The 24,819-nt window shown below is 47.6% G+C and overlaps 2 protein-coding genes and 1 long non-coding RNA gene across 8 annotated transcripts; 2 read left to right on the top strand and 1 right to left on the bottom strand.

Annotated features, from left to right (window-relative positions):
- Positions 1-448: 448 nt before the first annotated feature.
- CYB5D1 (cytochrome b5 domain containing 1) lies at positions 449-15,581 on the bottom strand. Of its 4 annotated transcripts, none has more exons than XM_081887059.1 (5): positions 15,367-15,581; positions 12,290-12,366; positions 10,548-10,766; positions 10,073-10,303; positions 449-2,294 (listed from the first exon to the last, which is right to left on the bottom strand). In XM_081887059.1, exons 1-4 carry the CDS (start codon positions 15,491-15,493, stop codon positions 10,073-10,075), a joined length of 654 nt encoding a protein of 217 aa, XP_081743185.1. In that variant the 5' UTR covers positions 15,494-15,581; the 3' UTR covers positions 449-2,294. The 4 variants fall into 4 exon arrangements, with proteins under 4 accessions (XP_081743185.1, XP_081743183.1, XP_081743182.1 ...); XM_081887057.1 differs by lacking the exon at positions 449-2,294 and adding an exon at positions 6,497-6,700; XM_081887056.1 differs by lacking the exon at positions 449-2,294 and adding an exon at positions 7,282-9,114.
- Positions 3,427-10,322, top strand: LOC309355911. 3 transcript variants are annotated; one of them, XR_014162611.1, is made up of 4 exons: positions 3,427-3,656; positions 4,135-4,197; positions 5,440-5,526; positions 10,190-10,322. It is a non-coding gene; the product is annotated as an uncharacterized lncRNA (long non-coding RNA). The 3 variants fall into 3 exon arrangements; XR_014162612.1 differs by lacking the exon at positions 10,190-10,322 and adding an exon at positions 6,786-6,966; XR_014162613.1 differs by lacking the exon at positions 10,190-10,322 and adding an exon at positions 6,256-6,363.
- A 39-nt stretch (positions 15,582-15,620) lies between the features above and the next one.
- NAA38 (N-alpha-acetyltransferase 38, NatC auxiliary subunit) lies at positions 15,621-19,846 on the top strand. The gene is made up of 3 exons (XM_081887116.1): positions 15,621-15,776; positions 18,335-18,518; positions 19,445-19,846. The coding sequence occupies exons 1-3, from the start codon at positions 15,696-15,698 to the stop codon at positions 19,555-19,557; spliced, it is 378 nt and encodes a 125-aa protein (XP_081743242.1). The 5' UTR covers positions 15,621-15,695; the 3' UTR covers positions 19,558-19,846.
- Positions 19,847-24,819: the final 4,973 nt, after the last annotated feature.

Raw genomic sequence — 24,819 nt, 5'->3', positions numbered from 1 at the left:
GACTTGGGAGAGCACATCCTTGTTTGAGACTGTGCCCTGCCATGGGACACCCAAAATTCTTCCTGATGCAGCACATGTGGAAAGCATTGAGACGTCGCTCCTGCAAGTGTAAGTTCCCCACGACTCACAACAACCATGTGTGGTAAGGCTAGATTGAGAGGGTGGTGGTGAAAGGCTAAAGGGCATTAAGCAAGCTCAATGGCTGAACAGGGATTTGAACCTGGTCGCTAACCAGTATATCACATAGCCTCATTCTCCACCTCATACCACAGAAGCTTAAACAGTGGCTGTCACTAAGCATTAACCGCTTGATGGCTGGTTTGAGGCAACACTATAATAAGGCAAATATGTCAAAGACAAAGTAGAGAATTCAACACCAGTGTCTAATCATGCAATGGTTTATGAGAGACAAGGGAGGAGAAAGTCATAGGGACAAGTTTGGTTTTGGGGGGATGAATATGTGGAAGGAGAGAGCATGTGGTCACAAGCAATTGTCTCATTTTTAAAAATAAGCATATCCTGCCTTTGTCTTACAAAAATGCAACAGTGTAATAAATCTCAGTAAAAACATTACAAATATTTTTTTAAAGTGCAATCCCTTGCATGTTTACTCAGAAATAAGACCTTGACTCACTGCCCAGTTTTTTGCTTGCAGAATTTTTATCCAGCTCTTTGGGCAAAAAAAAGGGGGGAGGGGGCTCTCAGTGTGTCTTATGGATCACTAAAAAGAAAAAAAAAACCAAACTGTCCCTGCCACCAGGCTTGCAATATAAAAAGACACAACACAAAAGGGAAATGGATTGGGAGGGAGGAGGAAATAAGCCTAATGAGGTGCACGCTCGTAATTACAACTTATTTTAATGACCATATGGGATGCAAAAGTTCTAATAGAGCAGGGCCCAAAATGTGCTGGTCTCACAGCTGTGCCAATGGAATGCAAAATTAAATGAAAAATTAAACTTAAAAATGAAAGTGGGGAAAATGGGAAAATGAATGCCCCTGCATCAGTTCCACGCTAGCTAAGGCTGATGGGAGCTGTAGTACAAAACATCTGGAGGGCACCAGGTTGACCAAGGCCGCAGTATAGGATTGCAGCTTAAGGGTTGCCAGACAGCAATTAAAATCTACCAGGAAATTACTGCTCCACCAAGCACTATGAGAAAGGCCATGCCTTTGCAGTGCAGCAGAAGTTCAGCAGTGACGTAGCCAAACAGGCCTCTTTTGGCCAGGATTCCACAACTGTGGGGCCACAACCAGGTGGTAGTGCAGGGAGAGACAAAAGCACTGCAAGTGTAGAAGAAAAAAGGAAAAAACCAGGCATCATAGGCCAAGAGCAGCTGTTCTTTCGAGGCAGAGTGGGCAGGGTTCCCTTTTCACAGACAGAGGACAGCGGTCGCAAGTCCATCTGTTCTCTATACAAGTCCGAGCCTCCCTGAGGTTATGGGACCTGCCAGCACCACACCACAAGAGCATGGTCAACCTTCAAGTCTCACTACATAATCCCCACTTGCAGAGAGGGGTGATACTTTTTCCCTTCTGCTGCAGCTACCAGGGACAGCACCCATCCAAGGGGGCAGGGAGAAAGGACAGCTGGCCTGATGTGACAGCCTGCGGCCTTGTTGGCATAGCATGGGAGTAGACAGATGCCCATTATCTCTGCCACAGCTGGGGGGGAGAGAGCTTAATGCCACCCCCCCTAGAAGGGACAGAGGGAGGAATGCGAGGCATGTTCCCAATGAGGCAGCTGCAAATGTGGACAGAGAGCAGTTAGGAATGGAGGAAGCTGCTTTATACAGAGGCAAGCCATTGGCCCACCCAGATTAGTATCATTTGCACCAGGGGCAGCTAACCTCTAGCTCTCCAGATGTTGCCTGAAGAGTTTTGGCATATGGCCCTGTGAATTGTGCAATGACAGAGCTTGTAATTTGCTGGCTCTTCCTTCATGTTAATTGTCCATTGGCAATTTGACGACTCGCCCTGGAGTCACACGAACTGGCCTGTTCCTTAGGCCTTGAGTATCAGTTCTAAAAGAAGGTCTTAGCGGCACCTCTGAATAAAGCTTTTTAATAAAGTTACTCCTCATTCTCATTCTCGGTGTCTGTTGCCGGACCGAGAAATATTACAGACTGCAAGGCCCAACAGGAACACGACCACAGATACATTACTGTGCTTGGCCACATAATTCTGGATCGTTCTGCTCCTTGGCATAGTAGCCTACCCTTGGGTTGCCAGGTCTCCAGGTCTGACATGATGTTTCCGGGTTTGCCTGGGCCACTCCAGATGGGCGAGAGCTCCTTTAATTAAATAAATATATATTAAGAAGACTGTGCATGCAGCTTGCAAACTTCAGCCCGGCTTCAAATTACAGCATATAGGCACTCTGGAGGTGTCTGCCCTCTGTTCCCCTCTTCCAATTTACTTCCATCTCCAGGGCCCACCCTTGTGATATACCTGGGGGCTGCTCTGTGATATAACCAGTGGTGTCCCTCCCTCACATCACTGGGGGCCACCCCTAGGTTTCAGGTTTGGACCCAGTAATTTCAGGGTCTGGGATGCTTCCAGGTAACCTATACACATACAGCTTGCAAACCCTGCTTCACTTCCTCTCATATAAAGTGTGATAATCAGGAAGCAAGATGGATGCAGGTAAGCATCAGGAGAACTGTAGATGGAGCCAAAGTGACCAAGAGACAGTGCAAACCATCCCTTCCACCAAGGGTGCAAACTTGAATAAAATATTGGAGGGGGGGCAGGGTAAGTCCCAACCTGCAAAACTGATCACAAGGCACACTATTTGAATGTCCATCACCTTGGAGGGAGGATGGTCCCCTCATATATTTTATTAGGGCTGAAGGGACCTTTGTCCCTAGGAGTTAGTTCCTATGTCTCCCACCCACCCTGACTTGGTACCCCGAGAGGACTCCTGGATCAGAGTTGCCTCTCTCAGCTCATACATTTGCTGTTACAACTCCAGGAAGTTAGGTGTAAGAGCAACTGCAGCAGATACTTTCAGGCTTATTACCAGCAGGCCAGGTGTGCCTTGGGGGGGCTGTATACCTGAAGGATCGTCTCCATCCCCATTGTTCAACCCGGACACTGAGGTCCAGCTCCGAGGGCCTTCTGGCGGTTCCCTCCCTGCGAGAAGTGAGGTTACAGGGAACCAGGCAGAGGGCCTTCTCAGTGGTGGCACCCGCCCTGTGGAATGCCCTCCCCTCAGATGTCAAAGAAATAAACTATATAACATTTAGAAGACATCTGAAGGCAGCCCTGTTTAGGGAAGCTTTTACTGACTGATGTTTTAATGTATTTTTAATCTTTCTGGAAGCTGCCCAGAGTGGCTGGGGAAACCCAGCCAGATGGGCGGGGTAGAAATAATAAATTATTATTGTTGTTATTATTATTATTATTCTTTCCTGGCCTGGGATGCACCCTTCCCGAACCATCACTTCACTCAACAGTGTTGCTGCTGCAAGCATGCCAGCTTGTTTGTGTATATATAATGCTTTTTGTTGTTTTCATTTTGGCATAGGCACCACATGCAGGTGCAGTTTTTGAAGACTGTGAGGAGCGAGACTGGATCACCAGTAACCATAAGGAGCAGTGGGAAAGTGGTGCAGGAAGAGGCTCAGGCAGCTTAATGTGAGGAGCATGTTGTTGTTGAGTCGTTTAGTCGTGTCCGACTCTTCGTGACCCCCTGGACCAGAGCAGGCCAGGCCCTCCTGTCTTCCACTGCCTCCCACAGTTTGGTCAAACTCATGCTGGTAGCTTCCAGAACACTGTTCCACCATCTCATCCTCTGTCATCCCCTTCTCCTTGTGCCCTCCATCTTTCCCAACATCAGGGTCTTTTCCAGGGAGTCTTCTCTTCTCATGAGGTGGCCCAAGTATTGGAGCCTCAGCTTCAGGATCTGTCCTTCCAGTGAGCACTCAGGGCTGATTTCCTTCAGAATGGATCGGTTGGATCTTCTTGCAGTCCATGGGACTCTCAAGAGTCTCCTCCAGCACCAGAATTCAAAAGCATCCATTCTTCGGCAATCAGCCTTCTTTATGGTCCAGCTCTCACTTCCATACATCACTACTGGGAAAACCAGAGCTTTAACTATACGAACCTTTGTTGGCAGTGAGGAGCATGCAGGGTGCCTATTGAAAGACAGCTGGAGTCAGAGGCCAGCCGGTGTAACACTGTGCAAAATCCAAGGTTAGTTTCCTTCCTGTTATCCTTCCCCTAACCTCTCCTTTCTGACACCTGTCAGTCTTTGGTTCATCCTCCCTTGCAAACTGTGGTTTTCCTTTTGACACCCCCAACTTATTCTAAATGATAAAATTAACTTCCCAAGGGAAACCCCAAAATGTGAAACTTCCCTCTGTATTCTGTGCCGTATTTGCGTCTAATGCTATTTTCTTACACTAAGGGTGGGGTGGGGGCGGTTGCTCTGTTTTAATGCCCCCTCTGGGGTTGTATGTCATTGTATGTATATATCTAAAATATCTGTATGGATTTGCAAGTTCCTGTTTCCTGGTTTCTAAGTGAAATTTATTGTTGTGAACATCTTAGGATAGCAACAGGAGAAAGGCTTTTGAAAACACACTAAAAAGAAATTAATCAGGCTTCAGAGGGATGGAGACCCCAATCATAAATACATCATATGAAAGGAAGCTGCACTGATAGCAGTAGAACCTGCTTCTGCACAATGTATTTGGGGTTGGTGTGTTTAATGCTTACTTGGCTCAAAGTACACTTTGAATTGGGACGCGGGTGGCGCTGTGGGTTAAAGCCTCAGCGCCTAGGGCTTGCCGATCGAAAGGTCAGTGGTTCGAATCCCCGCGGCGGGGTGCGCTCCCGCTGCTCGGTCCCAGCGCCTGCCAACCTAGCAGTTCGAAAGCACCCCCGGGTGCAAGTAGACAAATAGGGACCGCTTACTTGCGGGAAGGTAAACGGCGTTTCCGTGTGCGGCTCTGGCTCGCCAGATGCAGCGATGTCACGCTGGCCACGTGACCCGGAAGTGTCTTCGGACAGCGCTGGCCCCTGGCCTCTTGAGTGAGATGGGCGCACAACCCCAGAGTCTGGCAAGACTGGCCCGTACGGGCAGGGGTACCTTTACCTTTACCTTACACTTTGAATTATTCTGGCTCAGTATGCAAATTTCTAAGGAAACAGTCTTTTCGTTATTTCAAAAAAATCACACACCGCTTGATTGTAAAAAAACTCAATGCGGTTTACAAAAAGAATAAAACAGTAAAATTATTGGTTAAAACCATTAAAAACAACTATTCAAAACATATAAATCAGTGCTAAACTGAAAACATATCAAAATTCAATGTATCTGGGTAGGCCTTTCTAAGAAAAAATGATTTTAGCAGGAGAAAAAAGAGAGTACAATAAATTGGCAGGAAGTTCCAAATTGTGGGTGCTGACAACTAAAAGATCCATTTCTTACAGATGTGGAACAAATATTGTGTGGCACCTGTAAAAGTGCCAGTTCTGCTGATCCAAGCAGTCGTGTGGACATAGAAGGTGATCTCACAGGTAAACGGTTTGGGGCTTTATATAATAATAATAATAATAATAATAATAATAATAATAATAATAATAATAAATTTTATTTATATCCCGCCCTCCCCAGCCGAAGCCGGGCTCAGGGCGGCTAACAACAATAAAATAGTACAAAAGTACAGCACAAACAACTCTCTAAAATCATTCATTATAAAATTGATATACTATTAGTAACACCTTGAACTAGGCCACGTAGCAAATTGGCAGCCGGTGAATTCCTTACATTTCTTTTGTGCTAAGCATAGGAATTATCTATGGTTCTTCCATTTCTGATAGGCCTCCAGCACTAAGCAAGCTTTGTGAGACTGGGTAGGCTGTAGCCTTTAGAAGCTAAGAGGCTGGGATTGCTTTTTCAATAGCCTCCCCTGAGTTCTGTCATGCTCTTCTTCTAAAGCAAGATCTCCCAGCAACACACACACACACAGCACCACCATCACTTTGCCTACAGACACAGGTTAGCAAGCAGGGAGCCCAGCTGTTACTGTCTCTCCCACCAAAGCAATTATCACACAAGTGCACTCACTGGAGGGGTTATGGCTCACCACAGGCCTCCCTGATCCCCCGAGTCTAGCTTGACTCAGCTCTAAGCGCTTCCTTTTCTGCCACACTGGATGTCCCCGCATGATCCACAGATGTTCCTACCCCCATATTCCAGGACTGGTGTTTGATATTTCCTTTTCTCTCTGTGTGTGTTCCATCCAGTTCTCAACAATTAGCTAAGAACTATTTTTTGATTAGCAACCTTGACGCAGCATGCTTGAACAGCAAAAGCACATAAAGGGAGAGAGGTGTCCAGAGTGGCTGCTTCCCCCCAAAAAAGCCATCTCCTTCAGAGGTCTGACAAAGAGTACTTCAGAAGCAACATAACACCATCTTGACTAGAAGAAGCACTTAGGGGATCTGGATGAGCTGGGAATTCTTTCAGCAATTGCGTGCATTTTAAATTCTGTCTTTTCAAAGCTGAAGAACTGCCTTTTAAAAAGCAGTTAAATATCTTGAGACTTCTTTTCCATATGAGAGAAAAGAAACACAAATTGTGATGCTTGGTGGCAATTATGGAGGCGTCAGAAAGGGAGAAAAATCATATTCCCAGCTGAGAGAAAGGTCACTATCTTCCCAACTTCTATATATGAAAAAAGTGGACATTCTGGGAACAGAAATCATGTTTCCATTAGCACATGTGAATACAGATTTAGCTTCTCTACAAATACAGGGTTCTTTTGTATCTGCAGGATGACAAAGCAGATTTCTCCTGCAATCCTAAAGAGCAGGCAGTGCGTTCCACTGAGACTTTCTTCTGTGTAAACAGATACAGGATTGTGCTGTCTGTGTATGAATTCTGAGCTCGAAAGTTTGGAACCATGTTTGGCTCCGATAACCAGGGTATTGATATTAGGTAGTGGCTCCATCAACATATTACAGTGGTACCTCGGGTTACATACACTTCAGGTTACATACGCTTCAGGTTACAGACTCCGCTAACCCAGAAACTTTGCTTCAGGATGAGAACAGAAATCGTGCTCCGGAGGTTAAGAACTTTGCTTCAGGATGAGAACAGAAATCGTGCTCCGGCGGCATGGCAGCAGCAGGAGGCTTCATTAGCTAAAGTGGTGCTTCAGGTTAAGAACAGTTTCAGGTTAAGAACGGACCTCCGGAACGAATTAAGTACTTAACCTGAGGTAGCACTGTAAATCATTTGACCCCAAACCACAGTGTTTCTAGATTTGTGGCAGAGGAGAATTTTTACCCCAGCTAATGCAGCAGTATTATAGAAGATGCTGGAATTGTAATTAGTCTCCTTTTTGTGCCATAATAAAGGTATCGACTCTACATTCGCATTGCCAACCTGTTACTCTCCAGATGTTTTGGACTACAATTCCCATCAGTCTTAGCTAGCACATTCTGGCTGGGGCCGATGGAAGCTGCGGCCCAAAACATCTGGAGGGCACCGGGGTTGGCAAAGACTACTGCAGAATCTGTGTTTTATTTATTACATTGTTATCATGCCTGTCCTCCAGGGAGCTCAATGTGACTTTACATGGTTCTTCTCCTATAGCCGTCACAACAGCCCTGTGGTGTAGGTTAGGCTGAGATAAAACAATTGACCTAAGGTCACCCTGAGCTTCATGGCTGAGTGGGGATTTGAGCCCAGGACTCCCCAGAGTTTCAACAGCCTGAGGATGCTTACATGACCCAACAAGCCCTCCCCATCTCACAAATGCAAACAAACCCCACCACAGACAACCACAGACAACCAACCACACCCTTACCCCCCAATAACTCTTACTACCAAGAAAATGCAATAGAAAAATAGAAAGAGAACCTACCCAATGGATGCTGGCCCAAAATGCCACACATACACTATACAAAAGAATATAAGCCTCACCACCCCACCCCTCCTCTTCCCCCTCTTCTTCCCCATCACTAATGTCTCACAACAAATGTAACTGATTTGTAAGGAAGACTGCACAACCTGGAAAAAAAGAGACAAGGCATGTATTTTTGTAAACCAAGAAAATCTTTAACAAAAACAAATTAAAAAAAAAACCAGCCAGAGGATGTTATTAAGCTTAATAACAAAGTTTGAATTTCAAAAGGCTGTGGGGAAAGGCGAGTGGAGGTGTGTGTGTGTCCTGCTCCAAATGAAAAGGGAAAAGCAGCAGCAGTGCTTCTCCCATTGGCTATGACCCTGCAGAATAATCAACCACTGAATGTTAGAGTCATTATTCTATATTTAAAACCATTTCAAGGGTTGCGGTACAGACCTCAAAATGGCTGCTTGATGAGCCACTGCTGACATCTAGTGGCTACATCCTAAACTGCTCCTAAGTCTAGGTTGCTGAAATCCTTTTCCAGGGGTCCATTCATGTGAAATTATCGTTTTTTGGTACACCTTCATTTCCAGCAAATACCAAACTCCAGGCACGTGGGACAACTGGCCCAAGAGTGCCCTGGTACAGGCCTCATACTGGATCAAGCCCATGTTGACTCTCATGTTCCCGTTTCTCCCTCAATATTAGCAATGTGTCTGCTTTGTATAAAAGGCTTTAATTTTTCTGTGGCACCTCCTATCCAGAAAGTTTCCCTGAAATACAGCAGCTTCATCATCTCAAGTCTAGAGTGAATTTTCACAAACGCCATTTTCCATCTCTGTTGCTGACTTCTGGGTAACCAGTTCCAAGGTGGGCTGAGAGGAAACGCCTTCCTGATCAATGGAGGAAAAGCAGGGTGTGCCCTCTTTGCAAACACAGAATCTGGGGGTGTTCTTCTGACTGAGAAACACATTTACTGAAGCTCTTACAGATTCGTTCAAAAGGTTTTTTGGCAGAGGAAGGGCGACAACCCTGCTGTCCCCAAATGTAGACTCCTTCCACTATTCACCCTCCTCCCAGGGTTCTTTCCTCAGTATCCCAGTAACTAAGCAGCCTTAATGAGTTGTAAGGGAATGTGTGTGCTATGCAAAAATCACAATGTGGGAAAGTCTGTGAAGCCAGACAATGCTTCTCTCGATTCCTGCAACCTCTGCCGCATGCCGGGGACAGCGAATCACAAGAGCAGGCCCTGGCAAAAATCACAATGCAGGAAAAACGTGAAGCCAGCCAACACCTCTACGTAGCTGCATCTTTATTTTGGACATTGTGATTTATCGCTATATCGAGATGCTTAGTTGGTGATATATTCAGATGCTGAAAATCAGATATTGCCCAACCCAACTGGGACCTGGGAGCCCAGGGTTCAAATCCCAACTCAACCAGGAAGCTCACAGAGTAACCTTGGTTCTTTTCTGCCGTTTAGTCTAACCTACCTCACAAGGGTTATTGTGAGGATAAAATGGGGAGGGGAAAGCCATGCATGCTACCTTGAGCTCTCTGGAGGAAAGGTGACTCATAAATCAGGTAAATGAATATATTTTGGAGCTATCGAAATCAGGCAAGCACCTAAAATAGAACTGTAGAGTTGGAAGGGACTCCAAGGGTCATCTAGTCCAGCCCCTGCAATGAAAGACTCTCAATTAAAGCATCCATGAGAGATGGCCATCCAACTTCTGCTTTAAAAACCTCTAAGGAAGAAGAGCCCACCACCTCCCGAGTGAGACCGTTCCACTGTCGAACGGCTCTTACTGTCAGAAAGTTCTTCCTGGTGTTGAGTTGGAATTTTGTTTTTTGCAACTTGAATCAATTGGTTCAAGTCCTATGCTCAGGAGCAGGAGAAAACAAGCTTGCTTCATCTGCCATGTGACGGCCCCTCGAGAAAATGGAGGAAGCTTGTTTTTCTCTGCTGTTCTGGTTTAACCAAGCCTTCTTAGAGAACTAATTCGACTCAGTGTTGGTCATTTGTTCTGCATCTTATGATTTTAGAATTTTACGGCATTTGAAAGGTTTTATTGCACATGATGCATTTTTTAAATGAGTTGGTGGTTTATAAATATTCTTATAAATAAGCAATCTAGATGAGGGGCTGCTGGGGTGGGGCAGCATGGCTGGAGACGGGACCAGTTCCTTCTCCATTTTGGGGTTACCTAGAGCTCAGTGAGGTCATCGTTGAAGTAGAGCAGGATGGCTGGGGTGAAGGCATCAGCATCCATGTAGAGATTGTAGAATTCCTCATCCTCATCCGGAATGTTGTTCTGCTGCAGGTTCTTATCCATGTCTAGGTTAACGCGTTCATATTTCCACGTATAGCTGGCCGCATGGGCGTTGTAGGGCAAGTACCGCCGAAGGATCTCCCACATGGATTCCTCTGCACAGACCTGCGGAAAGCACCATGTTACATCCATGGGTGGAATCACAGGAGGTCCAAATGCACCTGAAAACCAAGTGGTTCCCTTCAGCCTCCACATCCCGGGGAGGCACAGACAAGCCGGGCAGAATCGAGGTCCACATCACCGTCCCATCAGAGGAACATTAGCAAAGGAAGAGAGACAATTGCCAATAATATTTTGGGTGTTTTTTATTTCTTAAATCCTACCTTTGCGAAGGTGGGACAGGACTCACCTCAAGGGTATGTTCCTGAGAGGTCAGAGTGTTGATGATCCGTATGCGTCTGGTTTTGGCAGACAAGATGCCCACCTCGTAGTTGCCATCTCTCCACCAGGGCAAGCCAAAGTCATTGGCCCAGTCTGTACGAGGCAGAGGAGGTGGGATGTGCACAAAGCGACCTTGTGGGGTGTAGTACTTAAGGCATCCTGTTAGAGGGTTAATGTGTGTCTGTATCTGGAAGGAGGGAAAATCAGGGCCTTTCTCAGTTAAGAGGGGAGTGGCTTCAAATAAGTCTTTCTTTCTTTCTTTGGTAAATTTCTATCCCACCATTGTTGCCAAACCCTGGGACAGCAAGTTGCAGCCATCCCATATACACCATAAACTCAGGAGCAGGCAAAAAGATCACTTAAAGCAACCAATATAAATTTCATACTGAAAAACCTTTTTAAAATATGGGCAGTTCCAGAATTTACATCATGTAAACGCCAGGGAAAACAGAAACATTTTAAGTTTGCATCAAAAGGAAAATACAATATGTTACTACATAATGTGCCATTCCTGGCTGCGGAACCTCAAGAAGCACCTCTCCTAAGGATCTTTACAAATGGGACAGGTTGATACATGGAGATAAGAGGATTCAACATGCACGACAAACAGAATATGCCCCAAAATGGGATTCCAGAAACAATTATTTTGGCATTTGCAGTGATGGAAATGTTTGCTCCTTTTTACTCTGCCCTTCAGGACCGAACACAGAGTCTTTCAAATGTATTCTGTTTGGGACAGCAAGTCAAGGAAACTGTTAACAAACTAGTAATGATACAAATGAGTCCTTAAGAGAAAAGTCTGAAAGCGGGGAAATCAATTTTCTGAGCAAGGATGGCGGAAAATTATGCAGGGGAAATAATAAAAGATGTAACAAATCAGATCTGTGACTGTGAAGAAGGGAATAAACTTACAAAGAACTGAGAAAGATGTATGAGGGACACTGGTTAAATTGTGGAGTGGGCACATGTTTCTCCCTCGCTGTGGTTTTAGCATCCTGCCCCTGGCAACATTTCCTTCTAATGCTGCAGCCTTCGCCAACCTGGTGCCCATGATAAGTTTTGGCCAACAACTTCCCATCAAAGCACATGTAAGGCACCAGGTTAGCGAAGACTGTCATAGTGCAGCAGTGCACATCTGTACACATAGGCCATCAGAAGCAGGACATTGTGCAAGCTTTGCAAACAGAACAAAAATCTGCAGGACCAATAGCAGTCCAGAGAATGGGGTAGGCACAGGCAAAGGAGTCAGCTGGGGAAGTCTGGGATGAGAATTAAAATCCTATGCCCCTTTTAATGTGTTTGTGGGAAGGGAAAGGGGTATTGGTTTGTTGTTCTTGCTTTTATCATGTATTTTATCATGTATTCTATAATTATATTGTATTGCAGTACTGCATCAAACACTAAAAGCTTCCCTAAAACAGGGATGCCTTCAGGTGTCTTCTAAAAGTCTGGTAGTTATGTTACATTTTATTTTAAAAGTCTGGTAGTTATATTACATTGTTATGTTGTGAACTGCCCTGAGATCTGTGGATGGAGGGCAGTATACCAATTTTTAACAACAACAACAATAAATGACCAGCAACACTCCTATGGAAAAAAGCATCAACATTCTGTAAGAGTAAAACAAAACTCTGATTTTCCAAGAGTTTTCCACACAGACAAGATCTCTGCCCTAAGTTGCCTGGAGTGCCAAGAGCTGCAGGTACTTACGTCTTTGGTTTTGGGGTTGAACCAGTGGCTAATGTCTTTCCCCGCTGCTTCTAGGATAGGCTTCAATAAGAGATCACCTGGACAGGCAGAGAATATAAATAAGGTACATGTGAAACTTGCCCATCCTTGAGTCACACCCCATATTATCTTGTTTGACTGGTAGTCCTTCTTCACAGTCTCCAATAGAGAGCAGCCTATATCTGAAGGAGCGTCTCCACCCCCATCGTTCTGCCCGGACGCTGAGGTCCAGCACCGAGGGCCTTCTGGCGGTTCCCTCATTGCGAGAAGCCAAGTTACAGGGAATCAGGCAGAGGGCCTTCTCGGTAGTGGTGCCCTCCCTGTGGAACGCCCTCCCACCAGGTGTCAAAGAGAACAACAACTACCAGACTTTTAGAAGACATCTGAAGGCAGCCCTGTTTAGGGAAGCTTTTAATGTTTGATGTATTACAGTATTTTAATATTTTTTTGGAAGCCGCCCAGAGTGGCTGGGGAAGCCCAGCCAGATGGGTGGGGTATAAATAAATTATTATTATTATTATTAGTAGTAGTAGTAGTAGTAGTAGTAGTATTTCCCATCAGAAGCAGGGAGCACGCTCCCTTGTGGGAAGCCTCAAGAGTGTCATAGATCAGTGATGAATGGGGCCAGAGGCAAAAGTGAGTAGCATAATGCATGTGTATACACACCCACACCCTTTCTATACAGGGAAGGAAGAGGCAGAGCCGTAGCTGCAGGGCGTGGGCACTAGCTCGGTTATTTTGCCCTGGGTAAAGCCTCCAAAGGGGCGCCAATGAGGTTCCCAGCCTGTATGTGTGTGTACACAAATTGGGGGGGGGAGGTGCCAAACTGGGTCTTTGACCTGGGTGAAATAAAGCCTAGTTTTGCCCCTGGGAAGAGGCTTTGTTGGAGTTCAAGGACGTGTTCCAGCCAGGCAAACGCACTCAAGGAAGTTGTGAACCAAGGCCAATGAGAAACGTGGTCTGGGGAGAATTCCAAGGGCCAAATATAGAGGCCCCGAGGGCCACATTTTCCTCCCAAGGCCTCAGGTTGCCCACCAATGCTTTAAAAAACAAAAAAAGCTGGAGAGGACCTTGTAAAGAATGTGCTTTACCACCAAGCTATTTTCCAAATTATGGGGGGGGGGGGGGAGAAAACAGGCCACATTTGGGATCTCGACACAGGAGGGAAGAGTGAGCTGCATTCTGGATTAATTGCAGTTTCCGGGTCACCTTCAAAGGTAGCCCCATGTAGAGCGCATTGCAGTAGTCCAAGTGGGAGAAAACTAGAGCATGCACCACTCTGGCGAGACAGTCTGCGGGCAGGTAGGATCTCATCCTGCGTACCAGATGGAGCTGGCAGACAGCTGCCCTGGACACAGAATTAACCTGTGCCTCCATGGACAGCTGTGAGTCCAAAATGACTCCCAGGCTGCGCCCCTGGTCCTTCGGGGACACAGTTGCCCCATTCAGGACCAGGGAGTCCCCCACACCCGCCCGCCTCCTGCCCCCCCAAAACAGTACTTCTGTCTTGTCAGGATTCAACCTCAATCTGTTAGCCACCATCCATCCTCCAACCGCCTCCAGACACTCACACAGGACCTTCACTGCCTTCACTGGTTTTGATTTAAAAGAGAGGTAGAGCTGGGTATCATATGCATACAGTGGTACCTCGGGTCACATACGCTTCAGGTTACATACGCTTCAGGTTACAGACTCCGCTAACCCAGAAATAGTGCTTCAGGTTAATAATAATAATAATATTTTTTTTTATTTATACCCCGCCCACCCCAGCCAAGGCTGGGCTCAGAGCGGCTTACAAGCAATAATAAAAACAAGATGAATGATTACAACTTAAAAACAAAAATAAAATACAACATTAAAATAATGGAACATTAAAATATTAAAATGTAGCCTCATCGCAGGAGGAGAAGGAAAAGAAAGAAAAGGAAAAAAAAAAGAGGGAGGGAATCAAATTGGCTCCAAGCCAAAGGCCAGGCGGAACAACTCTGTCTTACAGGCCCTGCGGAAAGAAATCAGATCCTGCAGGGCCCTGGTCTCATGAGGCAGAGCGTTCCACCAGGCCGGGGCCAGAGTTGAAAAGGCCCTGCCTCTGGTTGAAGCCAATCTAACTTCTTTAGGGCCTGGGACCACTAGGGTGTTGTTATTTATGGACCTTGAGGCTCTCCGTGGGGCATACCAGGAGAGGCGGTCCCGTAGGTATGAGGGTCCTAGGCCGTGAAGGGCTTTAAAGGTCAAAAGCAGCACCTTAAATCTGACCCTGTACTCCACCGGGAGCCAGTGCAGCTTGAAAAGCACTGGGTGAACATGCTCCCATGGCAGGGACCCCGTGAGGAGCCTCGCTGCAGCATTCTGCACCCGCTGGAGTTTCTGGGACAGCTTCAAGGGCAACCCCACGTAGAGCGAATTACAGTAGTCAAGCCTGGAGATGACCGTCGCATGGATCACTGTGGCCAGGTCGGGGCGGGAAAGGTAAGGGACCAACTGCTTGATGCGGCGAAGGTGGAAAAATGTCGCCTTGGCTGTTGCTGTAACTTGCGCCTCCATGGAAAGGGAGGCGTCAAGGATTACACCCAAACTCTTAACGGAAGGCAATGGCACTAATTGGGCCCCCGCAAGAGAAGGGAGTTGGTCCCTCATCCCCATGCCATCCCGACCTAGCCATAGGACCTCTGTCTTTGAAGGATTTAGTTTCAATTCAGTTAAGAACTTTGCTTCAGGATGAGAACAGAAATCGTGCAGCGGCGGCGCGGCAGCAGCGGGAGGCCCCATTAGCTAAAGCGGTGCTTCAGGTTAAGAACAGTTTCAGGTTAAGAACGGACCTCCGGAACGAATTAAGTACTTAACCCGAGGTACCACTGTACTGATGAACACCCAGCCCAAACCCCCTGATAATCTCTCCCAGCGGCTTCATATAGATATTAAAAAGCATGGGGGAGAGGACGGAAGTGAGGGCCCAGGGGTCTGAACACTCATCGCCCCCCCCCCACTTTTTTGGGGGGGGAAATCTGCCAGCTGCCCCGGGGCCGCCATAGGGAAGAGCGAGAGGCTGCCTGCGTTACCCTTGTAGGCCTCGGCCAGGGGGCTGAGGTCATAGACCCGCCCCATGTAGGAGACCCAGAGGTCCCAGGGCCGGTTGTGCACCTCCACCTCCTTCGGGGTGTAATAGCGCGGCCGGTAAACGTCCATCGCCGGGAGGAGCCAGAGGAAGGGCGGTAGGCCGCGTCCGTCGCTGCCATGGCAACGAGAACCCGCCGCAGCGCCTGACGGGAAACGTAGTCTGGGCCGAGAGGACGGAGGGTGCGCGCGCAGAGCCTGCTGGGAACCGGAGGGCGGGGAAGCCGAGCGGCCTGCTGGGAGCTGTAGTCCCTCTGCCGGCGGGAGGGTCAAGATGGCGGCCACTGGCCTTCCAGAGCCGTTGCAGCAGCAGAGGGGAGAGGAGAATGGCTGCGGAAACAGTCCCAGTCCTGGGGTGAGGAGCCCGGGGGGGGGGAGGCCTCCAGATATGAGAAAGGGGGAGGACATAATGGGGTGGGGTGCTCAAGTAGGGGAGGAGAAGGAGGTACCCTGGGGGTAGAGAGGGTAAGTACATTGGATGGGAAATGGGAATAATTGGGAGTGGGGGCATAATAAGACACCCCCCAAAAACAAATTTAGGCTGGAAGGGCCTAGTATGGTGTGGTGGTGACGTGTTTTTTTTTGGGGGGGGGCGATAGGAGATGGGAGGGACCAGGGTTCAAATCCCCCCTCACTAGGTGGCCTTATTTATGTACGTGTTTCTTTTTAATTTTTATTAATTTCAACATACCAATTATTATACATTCATTCAACAGAACTTCACATCTTATGCCATCTTTTTGGACTTCCATCAGCACCTCTGATGATCCACCATTTTTATCATTTCTTCTGCATTTCTTAAATTCCTATTGCCTTTAATTATCTTACCTCACAATCCACCTCTTTAACCATTTTTGCCATAATTCAAATAATTTACCTCACAAAACTTCTTGCAAACCTACAAACGTCATCACAATTACTTTTCAAATAGTCCGTAAATTTACACCAGTCTTCTGTGAATCTCTGGTCCTGCAGGTTTCGAATTCTTCCGGTTAGTTTATCCAATTCTGCATAGTCCATCAATTTCATCCTCCATTCTTCTTTTGTTGGTAATTCTTCTTGCTTCCATTTTTTTGCCAATAATATTCTTGCTGCCGTCATTGCATATAAAAACAACTTGCAATCCTTTCTGTTTATATCATCTCCTACAATGCCAAGTAAAAATGCTTCTGGTTTCTTAATAAATGTATATTTCAACATTTTTTTCATCTCATTATATATCATCTCCCAGAGGTTTTTCACCTTTTTACATTCCCACCACATATGATAAAATGTTCCCTCTTTTTCTTTGCATTTCCAACATTTATTGCTAACTTTATACATTTTAGCTAATTTAACGGGTGTAATATACCATCTATACATCATTTTCATCACATATTTATGTATGTGATTCATCGCAATTTTATGCCACATTTCCCCCCATGCAGCTAAAGGTCCACCTTGCAGGTCAGGTGCTGCCTCTCGGCCCGCCCTACCTCACAAGGCTCTTGTGGGTATTAAATGAAGAGTGGGTCAGGCAGGAGCAGCAGCATATGTGGTGCCCCCTTTGGAGGAAAGGCAGGGTTAAAATTGTAACAAACAAATAAAAAGTAAAGTGGGGGGGGGGAGAGGTCACTGGTTACCTACAGGGTGGGTAGGGGTGGAAGGATAATATGTATTTATTATGAGTGACTCTTGTGCTCGAATCTTGCTTCCTGATTTCCCTCTGGGGTACCTGGTTGAGAACAGGATGCTGGACTAGGTGGTCCACTGGCCTGATCCAGCATTTTCTCCTTATGCTCTTATGAATGTGGGTAGCCTTTGTTGGCTTGAACATTGGCCCTGCCGGCTGCTCACGCAGAGTTTTCCTGTTCTGGAGTGAACCCTTTTTTGGTTTTCATCAGTACCCTCTCAACTGTTTTGTAAATCTTTTATGGTTCGATTTGGAGAAGATGCTTTCTTTTCTACTCTGTAACAAATCCTATTGACTGTGAATAGTGAAAGGAACTTATAATAAAATATTATTGGTTGGCAACTCGTCCACGAAAGAACCAACTCCATCAAACACTAGATAGAGCAAACAGGTTAAGGCTCTACATAAATTGCCATGTGTGTGTTTAGTAGGGTGTTGGCATATAAAATAAGCAACTTGTGTGTTGTTCACAGGAGTGAACATGACACCTGTTTCATGAAAATTCTAACACCTCCTCTATCACTTCTCAGCTGAGTTACCATTCTAGGTAATTGGGAAAATATTAACGCACTTGACTGTCAGTGATGTAAGGGGAGAAGAAGGAAATGGTAATGTAAGAATAATAATAATCCAGCTTTCTCCCCCAGACCTGGACTCAAGGAAGCTTACAAAAATTAAGACCACAAGGATAAAATACGGCAAGCTAGAAACAATGACAATATTTTAAAAGTAATTAAACTATAATAGAATCAAGACAATATTTTAAAAGTTCATTAAAATTCAGATAGTAAAAACAGCACAGCACTATTAAAAGCTCTTTCCTTAAAAACACTTCCCAAAAAGCCTGTTGGAATAAAACAATCTTCACGTAGCGAAGAGGGAGCTGGTCCAACCTCTCTAGGAAGGGAGCTCCAAAAGTTGGAAGCAGCCACTGAGAAGGCCCTCTTATAGCAAATTTAAAAGCCCTGTGTTAATAAACCCCCACCACGGGGCATGAACAGATCCTGAGATATTAAAACACCACCACCACAAATTTGCATTCTAGAGCCTGCCCAAGAGAGACTTCCCCAAGCATTGCCCATTTGCCACCATGAGGACTACAGGCTTGGTCTCTCTCTGGAAAGTGAAAAAGCAGGACCTGGGAGTGGGAGGGAAAGATACCCTAGTGCATTTCTTCCTATGAAGTATTATGGAAAGATTCCCTAAGATGGAAAGACTAACCCTTTGAACGTTTCTGCCAGGACTCTGGTGAGGAAAAGGCTGACACACCATACCTGCATGCCCGCCGGAAACTGGAGAACCTCCTCAACAAGAGCATGCGCATCCGAATGACGGACGGGCGGACCCTGGTGGGCTGCTTCCTGTGCACCGACCGAGACTGCAACGTGATCCTCGGCTCCGCCCAGGAATACCTCAAGCCCACAGGTTAGTTCTCACCTGGGGTCTCCACCATCGTCCCACCATCTATCTTTCTTTATTCATTTCCTGTTTAATGCTTTCCACGTGTTTTTGCTTGTAAGCTGATTTTGTCGATTGAGGAAAAACTGATGCAATAGCGGAGTGAAAGAGAGAAAAAGATATAAGTAGAGTGGTACCTCGGGTTACATACGCTTCAGGTTACATACACTTCAGGTTACAGACTCCGCTAACCCAGAAATAGTGCTTCAGGTTAAGAACTTTGATTCAGGATAAGAACAGAAATCGTGCAGCAGCAGGAAGCCCCATTAGCTAAAGTGCTTCAGGTTAAGAACAGTTTCAGCTTAAGAACAGACCTCCGGAATGAATTAAGTACTTAACCCGAGGTACCACTGTAATAATAGCGAAGAATTAGTTTGGGGGCAAGAGAGGGTTGGTGGGGCTTAGCAGCTCTCCTGGCGAGACAGAATTTCAAGGGGGCTTCTTGAAGAGGGATAAATAGGTAGCGCTCCGGCGGGAAGGTAAACGGCGTTTCCGTGCGCTGCTCTGGTTCGCCAGAAGCGGCTTAGTCATGCTGGCCACAGGCTGTACGCTGGCTCCCTCGGCCTATAGAGCGAGATGAGCGCCTAACCCCAGAGTCATCTGCGACTGGACCTAACGGTCAGGGGTACCTTTACCTTTACCTCTCTTGAAGAGGAGGGGGGCATGTGCCTGGGGGATGGACGCCCCTGTGTTCTGTGGAGGGAGCCTTTAAGCGCCCGGGAGATGAGGACAGCCTTTGCCAACCTGGGGCCCTCCAGGGGCTTGGAACTACAACTCCCATCGGTGCCAGCCAGCACCTTGCGAGCTGTAGCCCCAAGCCGCTAGAGGGCCCAAGTCTGGATTAGGAGCAGATGGGACCCTCCTTCTCACCCTCTCCCTCCTTTGCTCTGCAGACTCCTTCTCCGCCGGAGAGCCCAGAGTCTTGGGTCTGGCCATGGTTCCAGGACATCACATTGTCTCCATCGAGGTGGAGCTGGAGAGCTTGGCCTCCTTGCAGTACCTCTGATGCACCGCCAGAGGGCAGCAGGCCTCCAACGTATGACCGAACTTTGGTTGCGGGGAAGGGACACAGGCCCCAGTTTGCTGCAGGGCAAGAGACACTTTTCCTCCCTTCCCGGCTAGATCCCGGTTTTCCCTAGGGAATGAAGCTTTCCTGGCAAAGCTGGACTGGACCAGTGCATGCACTGTGAAACAGGACACCCCCCATCTCCAGGACTTGAAAAAGGGGTGGACTTAATGTTTGCCTTTGTCAAATGTTTGTTAAATCTGGAAAAGAATCCCATTGCTGTTCTGAATTGTTGTGGGTTTGTTTTCTTGTAACGCTTGGACCTCGTGTGGGCCACGGGCAGACCTTGGCTGCTACTTCTGTGGCCTGCTGAATCCTGGGGAGTTTAGTTGAGATTCCTGCCTTGCAGAGGGTCTCTTCCAAATCTACAGTTCTCTAATTTGCAGTGGGGGAGCAGGGGGAGAGAGCTAAACAGCACAGGAACAGATACCCATCACATATTTTCATCTCAATATGGAGAACTAGCAGAGGCTCCAATGAGATTTCAAAATACAGCTAAAAACAGCAGCATACATTCAGTGCCTCTGCAGCTGCCTAGATCTGCGGTTTCAGCACCACCTCTTTCCCTTTGAAAGCAAAAGCACAGAACTCACCAGCAAAGCCCACCCCTAAATGGCGACAAATATAATATTAAATTTTACAAAGAAGTCCCTAGGAAAAACGCATTTCAGCTGCTATAAGCTCATTTTCAAGAGAGCTGTAGAATAATAGCAGCTATGCTTATTTCTTTGTTGTTGTTTTAAAAAAACACCACTTGGACAAGAAAAAAATGCCTTTTGTAACTTGCATGACTTATTTGCAAGATTCTGCTTTTGTTAGATGAGGACGCCAGGGCGCTAGAGCACTGAATCCGCTAGCCCTTGGCAACTGAACTCCGCCTTCAGCTTCTGAAAATTTCTCTTACGTATTCCCCACCCCACACGCCGCCAATATTCTTTCAAACCACAAGGGCTGGAAAGAGGAATGGCGCCATCGCTGCAGATAGAGTCCAGCCCTCAAGATTGCATTCTGCACTGCGGAACCCATTCTGCTGCCCTGCTGGCAACAGGGGCGTTTAATTTACCAGCTGGATCTGAAAAGGTGCCATCTTGATCTCAGCGGCTGACATTTTTTGATAGGGAAAGCCTTTGCCACCGGTTCCCTGGGAAGAAGCAGCAGGATTTGCTCCCAAGCTGACCCGTGCGGCTGTTCCACCAGCTGCAAAGCAGTGCAGGAAACGGTATCTATAGATAGACCGGGGTCTTGTCTTCTTTGGCTCCTCTTTGCTCCCACATCACAATGGGGAGCTTCTACACGCCAGCAGCCGCGTTATCTTATCCAAGGTTCCTTCCTCCCCAGAACGCAGAGTTTCCATAAGAGACTCTTGGCGCCCGGGGCTGACTCCACTCTTCCTTATCCTGTTCTGGAACAGGATATTCCCCTCTCCAGCCCCACGGCAAGAGTGATAACCTTTTCACAGGTTGTCTGTGTCCCTCTGGTAGCTGCGCAACAGGCCGAAGTTCAGCCGGGGTAGTTTCCCCTCCCTGCCAGGGAAAGCTTCACTTGTTGGATTTTCTGTCTCGTGGCACAGGTGCTTCGGCAGAGAATAAGGTGTTCGTGACCAAGGTTACGCTGTCCTAGGGGTGTGCCTGTGTTCCTGCAGCCGCTGCAGTTCAGCCTTTTCAGTGAGCGAACACTTTTCGCAGCCATTATCCGTCAATAAGTTGCAATTAATGTCCTTTCATGGAGGCTGGGGGGGGGGGGGACAATTGTCCCAGAGGGACCATCTCAGCTGAACCCAGGTTACCATAATTCAAAGTCCACCACCCTGGTCTCAGCTCAACGGAATGGATGCTCGTGGGTTAAAACAGGCATGGGTGGGAAAGCCCAATTTCATCCTTCATTCTGTACGGAAGGAAGCTAGGGATCTTGTGAGGAGTTCAACACCCATCCTTCCTGACTGTTGGCCTTGCTGGCTCGAAGTGTATGGAGTCTCAATAATATCCCGAGTGCCACCGGTTACTCCATCATCACTGCTGAAATGGCCTAGGTGACCTGATGCAAATGTAAACATTGGCACCCGTCTGCCTTGGGAGAGAATGGAGTGCACCACCAGGGGTGAAATCAAACTGCTTCACCAACAGCACTGAACGGACTTCCTTGGGCGCAAGCTTTTTTTCCTTTTCCTAGATGAGCCCCATCTGCTCCCCTCTACAGCAGCTGCAGAAGCCACCAGAGCTTGCTTTCACATGCAGTCCATAACTCCCTGAGGGTTTGAGACCCATCGGCTCCCCTCACCTGGTTTAGCCGGCCAGTGGAAGGGTGTGGCCGCTGCTGCACGCTGACAGCTGCTAGGAGCCACAGGTGAGAGCTGAGTTCAGGGTGGGGACCAGAGGTGGACAGACCACCCCGGAAGGAGCAGGACATGTCCCCACCAGAGGTACTCCTCCTCTAACAGCTCCTCCCCTAAATGCAATAAATACCGTATTTTTCGTCCTATAGGGCGCACCGGCCCATAGGATGCACCTCATTTTTGGGGGGGGGGGGAATGAATAAAAAAAAATTATCCCCCCCCAGCCGCAGCTGCAGCCCCAAGCCTTGCGCACTCCTGCCCGAAGCACGGGGCGCCCTCCGGAGGGCTCCCCGTGCTTCGGGCTGCAGGCTGCCGCCCCAAGCCTCGTGCGCCTGGCGGGACCTCTCACCGGGCGCGCAAGGCTTGTGGACACCCGCCCGGAGCACGGGGCGCCCTCTGGAGGGCTCCCCATGCTTTGGGCGGCAGGCTGCTGCCCGCGAGCCCGCGGGACCTCCTGCCGGGCTCCCAAGGCTTGCGGATAGCTTCCTGAAGCCTGGAGAGCTAGAGGCATCGGTGCGCACCGACCCCTCTCACTCTCCAGGCTTCAGCGAAAGCCTGCATTCGCCCCATAGGACACACACACATTTCCCCTTCATTTTTGGAGGGGAAAAAGTGCATCCTATGGGGCGAAAAATACGGTAAATAAAGCAGGAATGGGAACCAGATTTCCTCCAGGTGTTGCTGGACTCCAAAATCCCATCAGGCCGAGCCTGCATGGCCAGCAATCAGGGTTGGTGATAGGGAACAGGAACCCTACAACAGACATGTCTTATGGATATTAGTAGTGGTCGAGGAAAAAGGGGAGATTTCAGGCTTGCAGGATTTACCTTGGATAATTTTTTAGGGTTGTTGTCACCAAAGCTCACCGTTCAAAGCTAGGTACAGAGTGGTGTCTTTCAATGGAGTTGGCTTTCTCCCGACTGAAGTGCAGAGTGTTTGAGGACCGGGACATTCGCAGGGAAACCAAAATGCTTGTTTACAAAGCTATTGTACTACCAGCCTTGGACCACTTATAAACACCATCTCCAGCTCCTCAAATGATTCCATCAACGGTGTCTCCGAAAAATTGTACACATCACTTGGGAAGACAGGCGAACTAATATCAGTGTACTGGAAGAAGCAAAGATCACCAGTGTTGAAGCAACAATTCTTCAACATCAACTTTGTTGGACTGGTCATGTTATGCAGATGCCTGATTATTGTCTTCCAAAGCAGCTACAGTGGTACCTCGGGTTACAGACGCTTCAGGTTAGAGACGCTTCAGGTTACAGACTCCACTAACCCAGAAATAGTACCTTGGCTTAAGAACTTTGCTTTAGGATGAGAACAGAAATTGTGTGGCGGCGGCAGCAGGAGGCCCCATTAGCTAAAGTGGTGCTTCAGGTTAAGAACAGTTTCAGGTTAAGAACGGATCTCCAGAACGAATTAAGTTCTTAACCTGAGGTACCACTGTATTCTATTCTGAATTTAGAAATGAAAAGCATAATGCAGGTGGTCAACAAAAGTGGTTTAAAGACTTGTCTCAAGGCAAATCTTTAAAAAATGTAATATAAACACTGACAACTGGGAAACACTGGCCTGCGAGCGCTCCAGTTGGAGAACAGCCTTGACCAAAGGTGTCATGGGCTTTGAAGACATTTGAACTCAGGACGCAAGGGAGAAATGCGCTAAGAGGAAGACATGCTTGGCAAATCCACACCATGATCAGCTCCCACCCAGAAACCAATGTCCCCACTGTGGAAGGACGTGTGGGTCCAGAATTGGCCTCCACAGTCACTTACGGACTCATTGTTAAAACCGTGTTTATGGAAGACAATCTTACTCGGCTACGAGGGGTTGCCGAAGAAGAAAAGACATGGGACGGTGTAAGAATTTGCCCAATCCTCTTTCAAAGCCATCTAGGTTGGGGGCGAGTGGGAACCTTTTCTCTAAACTAAAAAGTCTGCCAAGATGCCTGTGTTCTCTCATTTCAATTCGCAATTTGCCAGAAGGAAAAAGAGGGCAAGCAGGGGAACGGGGCTGGTGTTTCTCTCCCGCTCTGTAGGCGAGGAGGGAGACCCCTGAGCAAAACGGCGATTGGCTAAGCCTGTGACTTAAGGCACTGCAAATGCAAGTGTGATGCAAAGGTCCGTTTCTGCCATGATACGGTTCAAGTGCCTTTTCCCACACCCTGTGTACTGGGTGTGACTTCCCCGAAAGAAAAACGGCTCATGCAAACTCCTCGTCCTTTCCAGTACCGTATTTTTCGCTCTATAGGACGCACTTTTCCCCCTCCAAAAATGAAGGGGAAATGTATGTGCGACTTATGGAGCGAATGCAGGCTCCTTGGCTTCAGCGATAGCAACGCGAAGCCTCTGAAGCGCAGAGGGAGCGCTCCCTCTGCGCTCCGGAGGCTACGTGTTGCTTTTGCTAAAGCCTGGAGGGCGAGAGGGGTCGGTGCTCACTGACCCCTCTCGCTCTCCAGGCTTCAGGGATAGCTGCCTGAAGCCTTTGGAGCACAGCGGGAGCTCGCGCTGCGCTCCGAAGGCTTCGGGTTCCTTTTGCTGAAGCCGGGAGAGATTCTTGATTTTTCTTGATTCCCCCCCCCCCAAAAAAACTAGGTGCGCCTTATGGTCCGGTGCGCCTTATGGAGCGAAAAATACTGTAATTGACAACCCCATGTCTGAAAGCACGAATGTAGATTTATCCATCAAGGAATTTCAGCGGCAAATAATATCCTTACCTAAATCTACAGCATGAGCCTGGTTAGATGGGAGGAGGGAATATGGCCATATCCCGAGCTCCTTCGGAACAAGTCTTTTTCTACGAGTTGACTACCCCTCCACACAGTGAATTTGCCCCCAGCCCCACCCACCATCCTAGTGCAAGGA

This window comes from Podarcis melisellensis, assembly GCF_964234715.1.
Source record: "Podarcis melisellensis genome assembly, chromosome: 13".
In the NCBI taxonomy this organism is placed as follows: domain Eukaryota; kingdom Metazoa; phylum Chordata; class Lepidosauria; order Squamata; family Lacertidae; genus Podarcis; species Podarcis melisellensis.
The sequence above is the reverse complement of the archived record's forward strand: the minus strand, read 5'-3'. Positions and strand labels throughout refer to the sequence as shown.

Bases quoted from the DNA above. Each gene is read 5' to 3' on its own strand.
- NAA38 (XM_081887116.1), top strand. From the start codon at position 15,696: ATGGCGGCCACTGGCCTTCCAGAGCCGTTGCAGCAGCAGAGGGGAGAG. The intron at 15,777-18,334 runs GTGAGGAGCCCG...CGTTTCTGCCAG, and splicing joins GAAACAGTCCCAGTCCTGGG to GACTCTGGTGAGGAAAAGGC. The intron at 18,519-19,444 runs GTTAGTTCTCAC...TTTGCTCTGCAG, and splicing joins GGAATACCTCAAGCCCACAG to ACTCCTTCTCCGCCGGAGAG.
- CYB5D1 (XM_081887059.1), bottom strand. From the start codon at position 15,493: ATGGACGTTTACCGGCCGCGCTATTACACCCCGAAGGAGGTGGAGGTG. The intron at 10,767-12,289 runs GTAAGTACCTGC...CCCTCCTTCCAG, and splicing joins TCAACCCCAAAACCAAAGAC to ATACAGACACACATTAACCC. The intron at 10,304-10,547 runs GTGAGTCCTGTC...TGCTTTCCGCAG, and splicing joins CTCAGGAACATACCCTTGAG to GTCTGTGCAGAGGAATCCAT.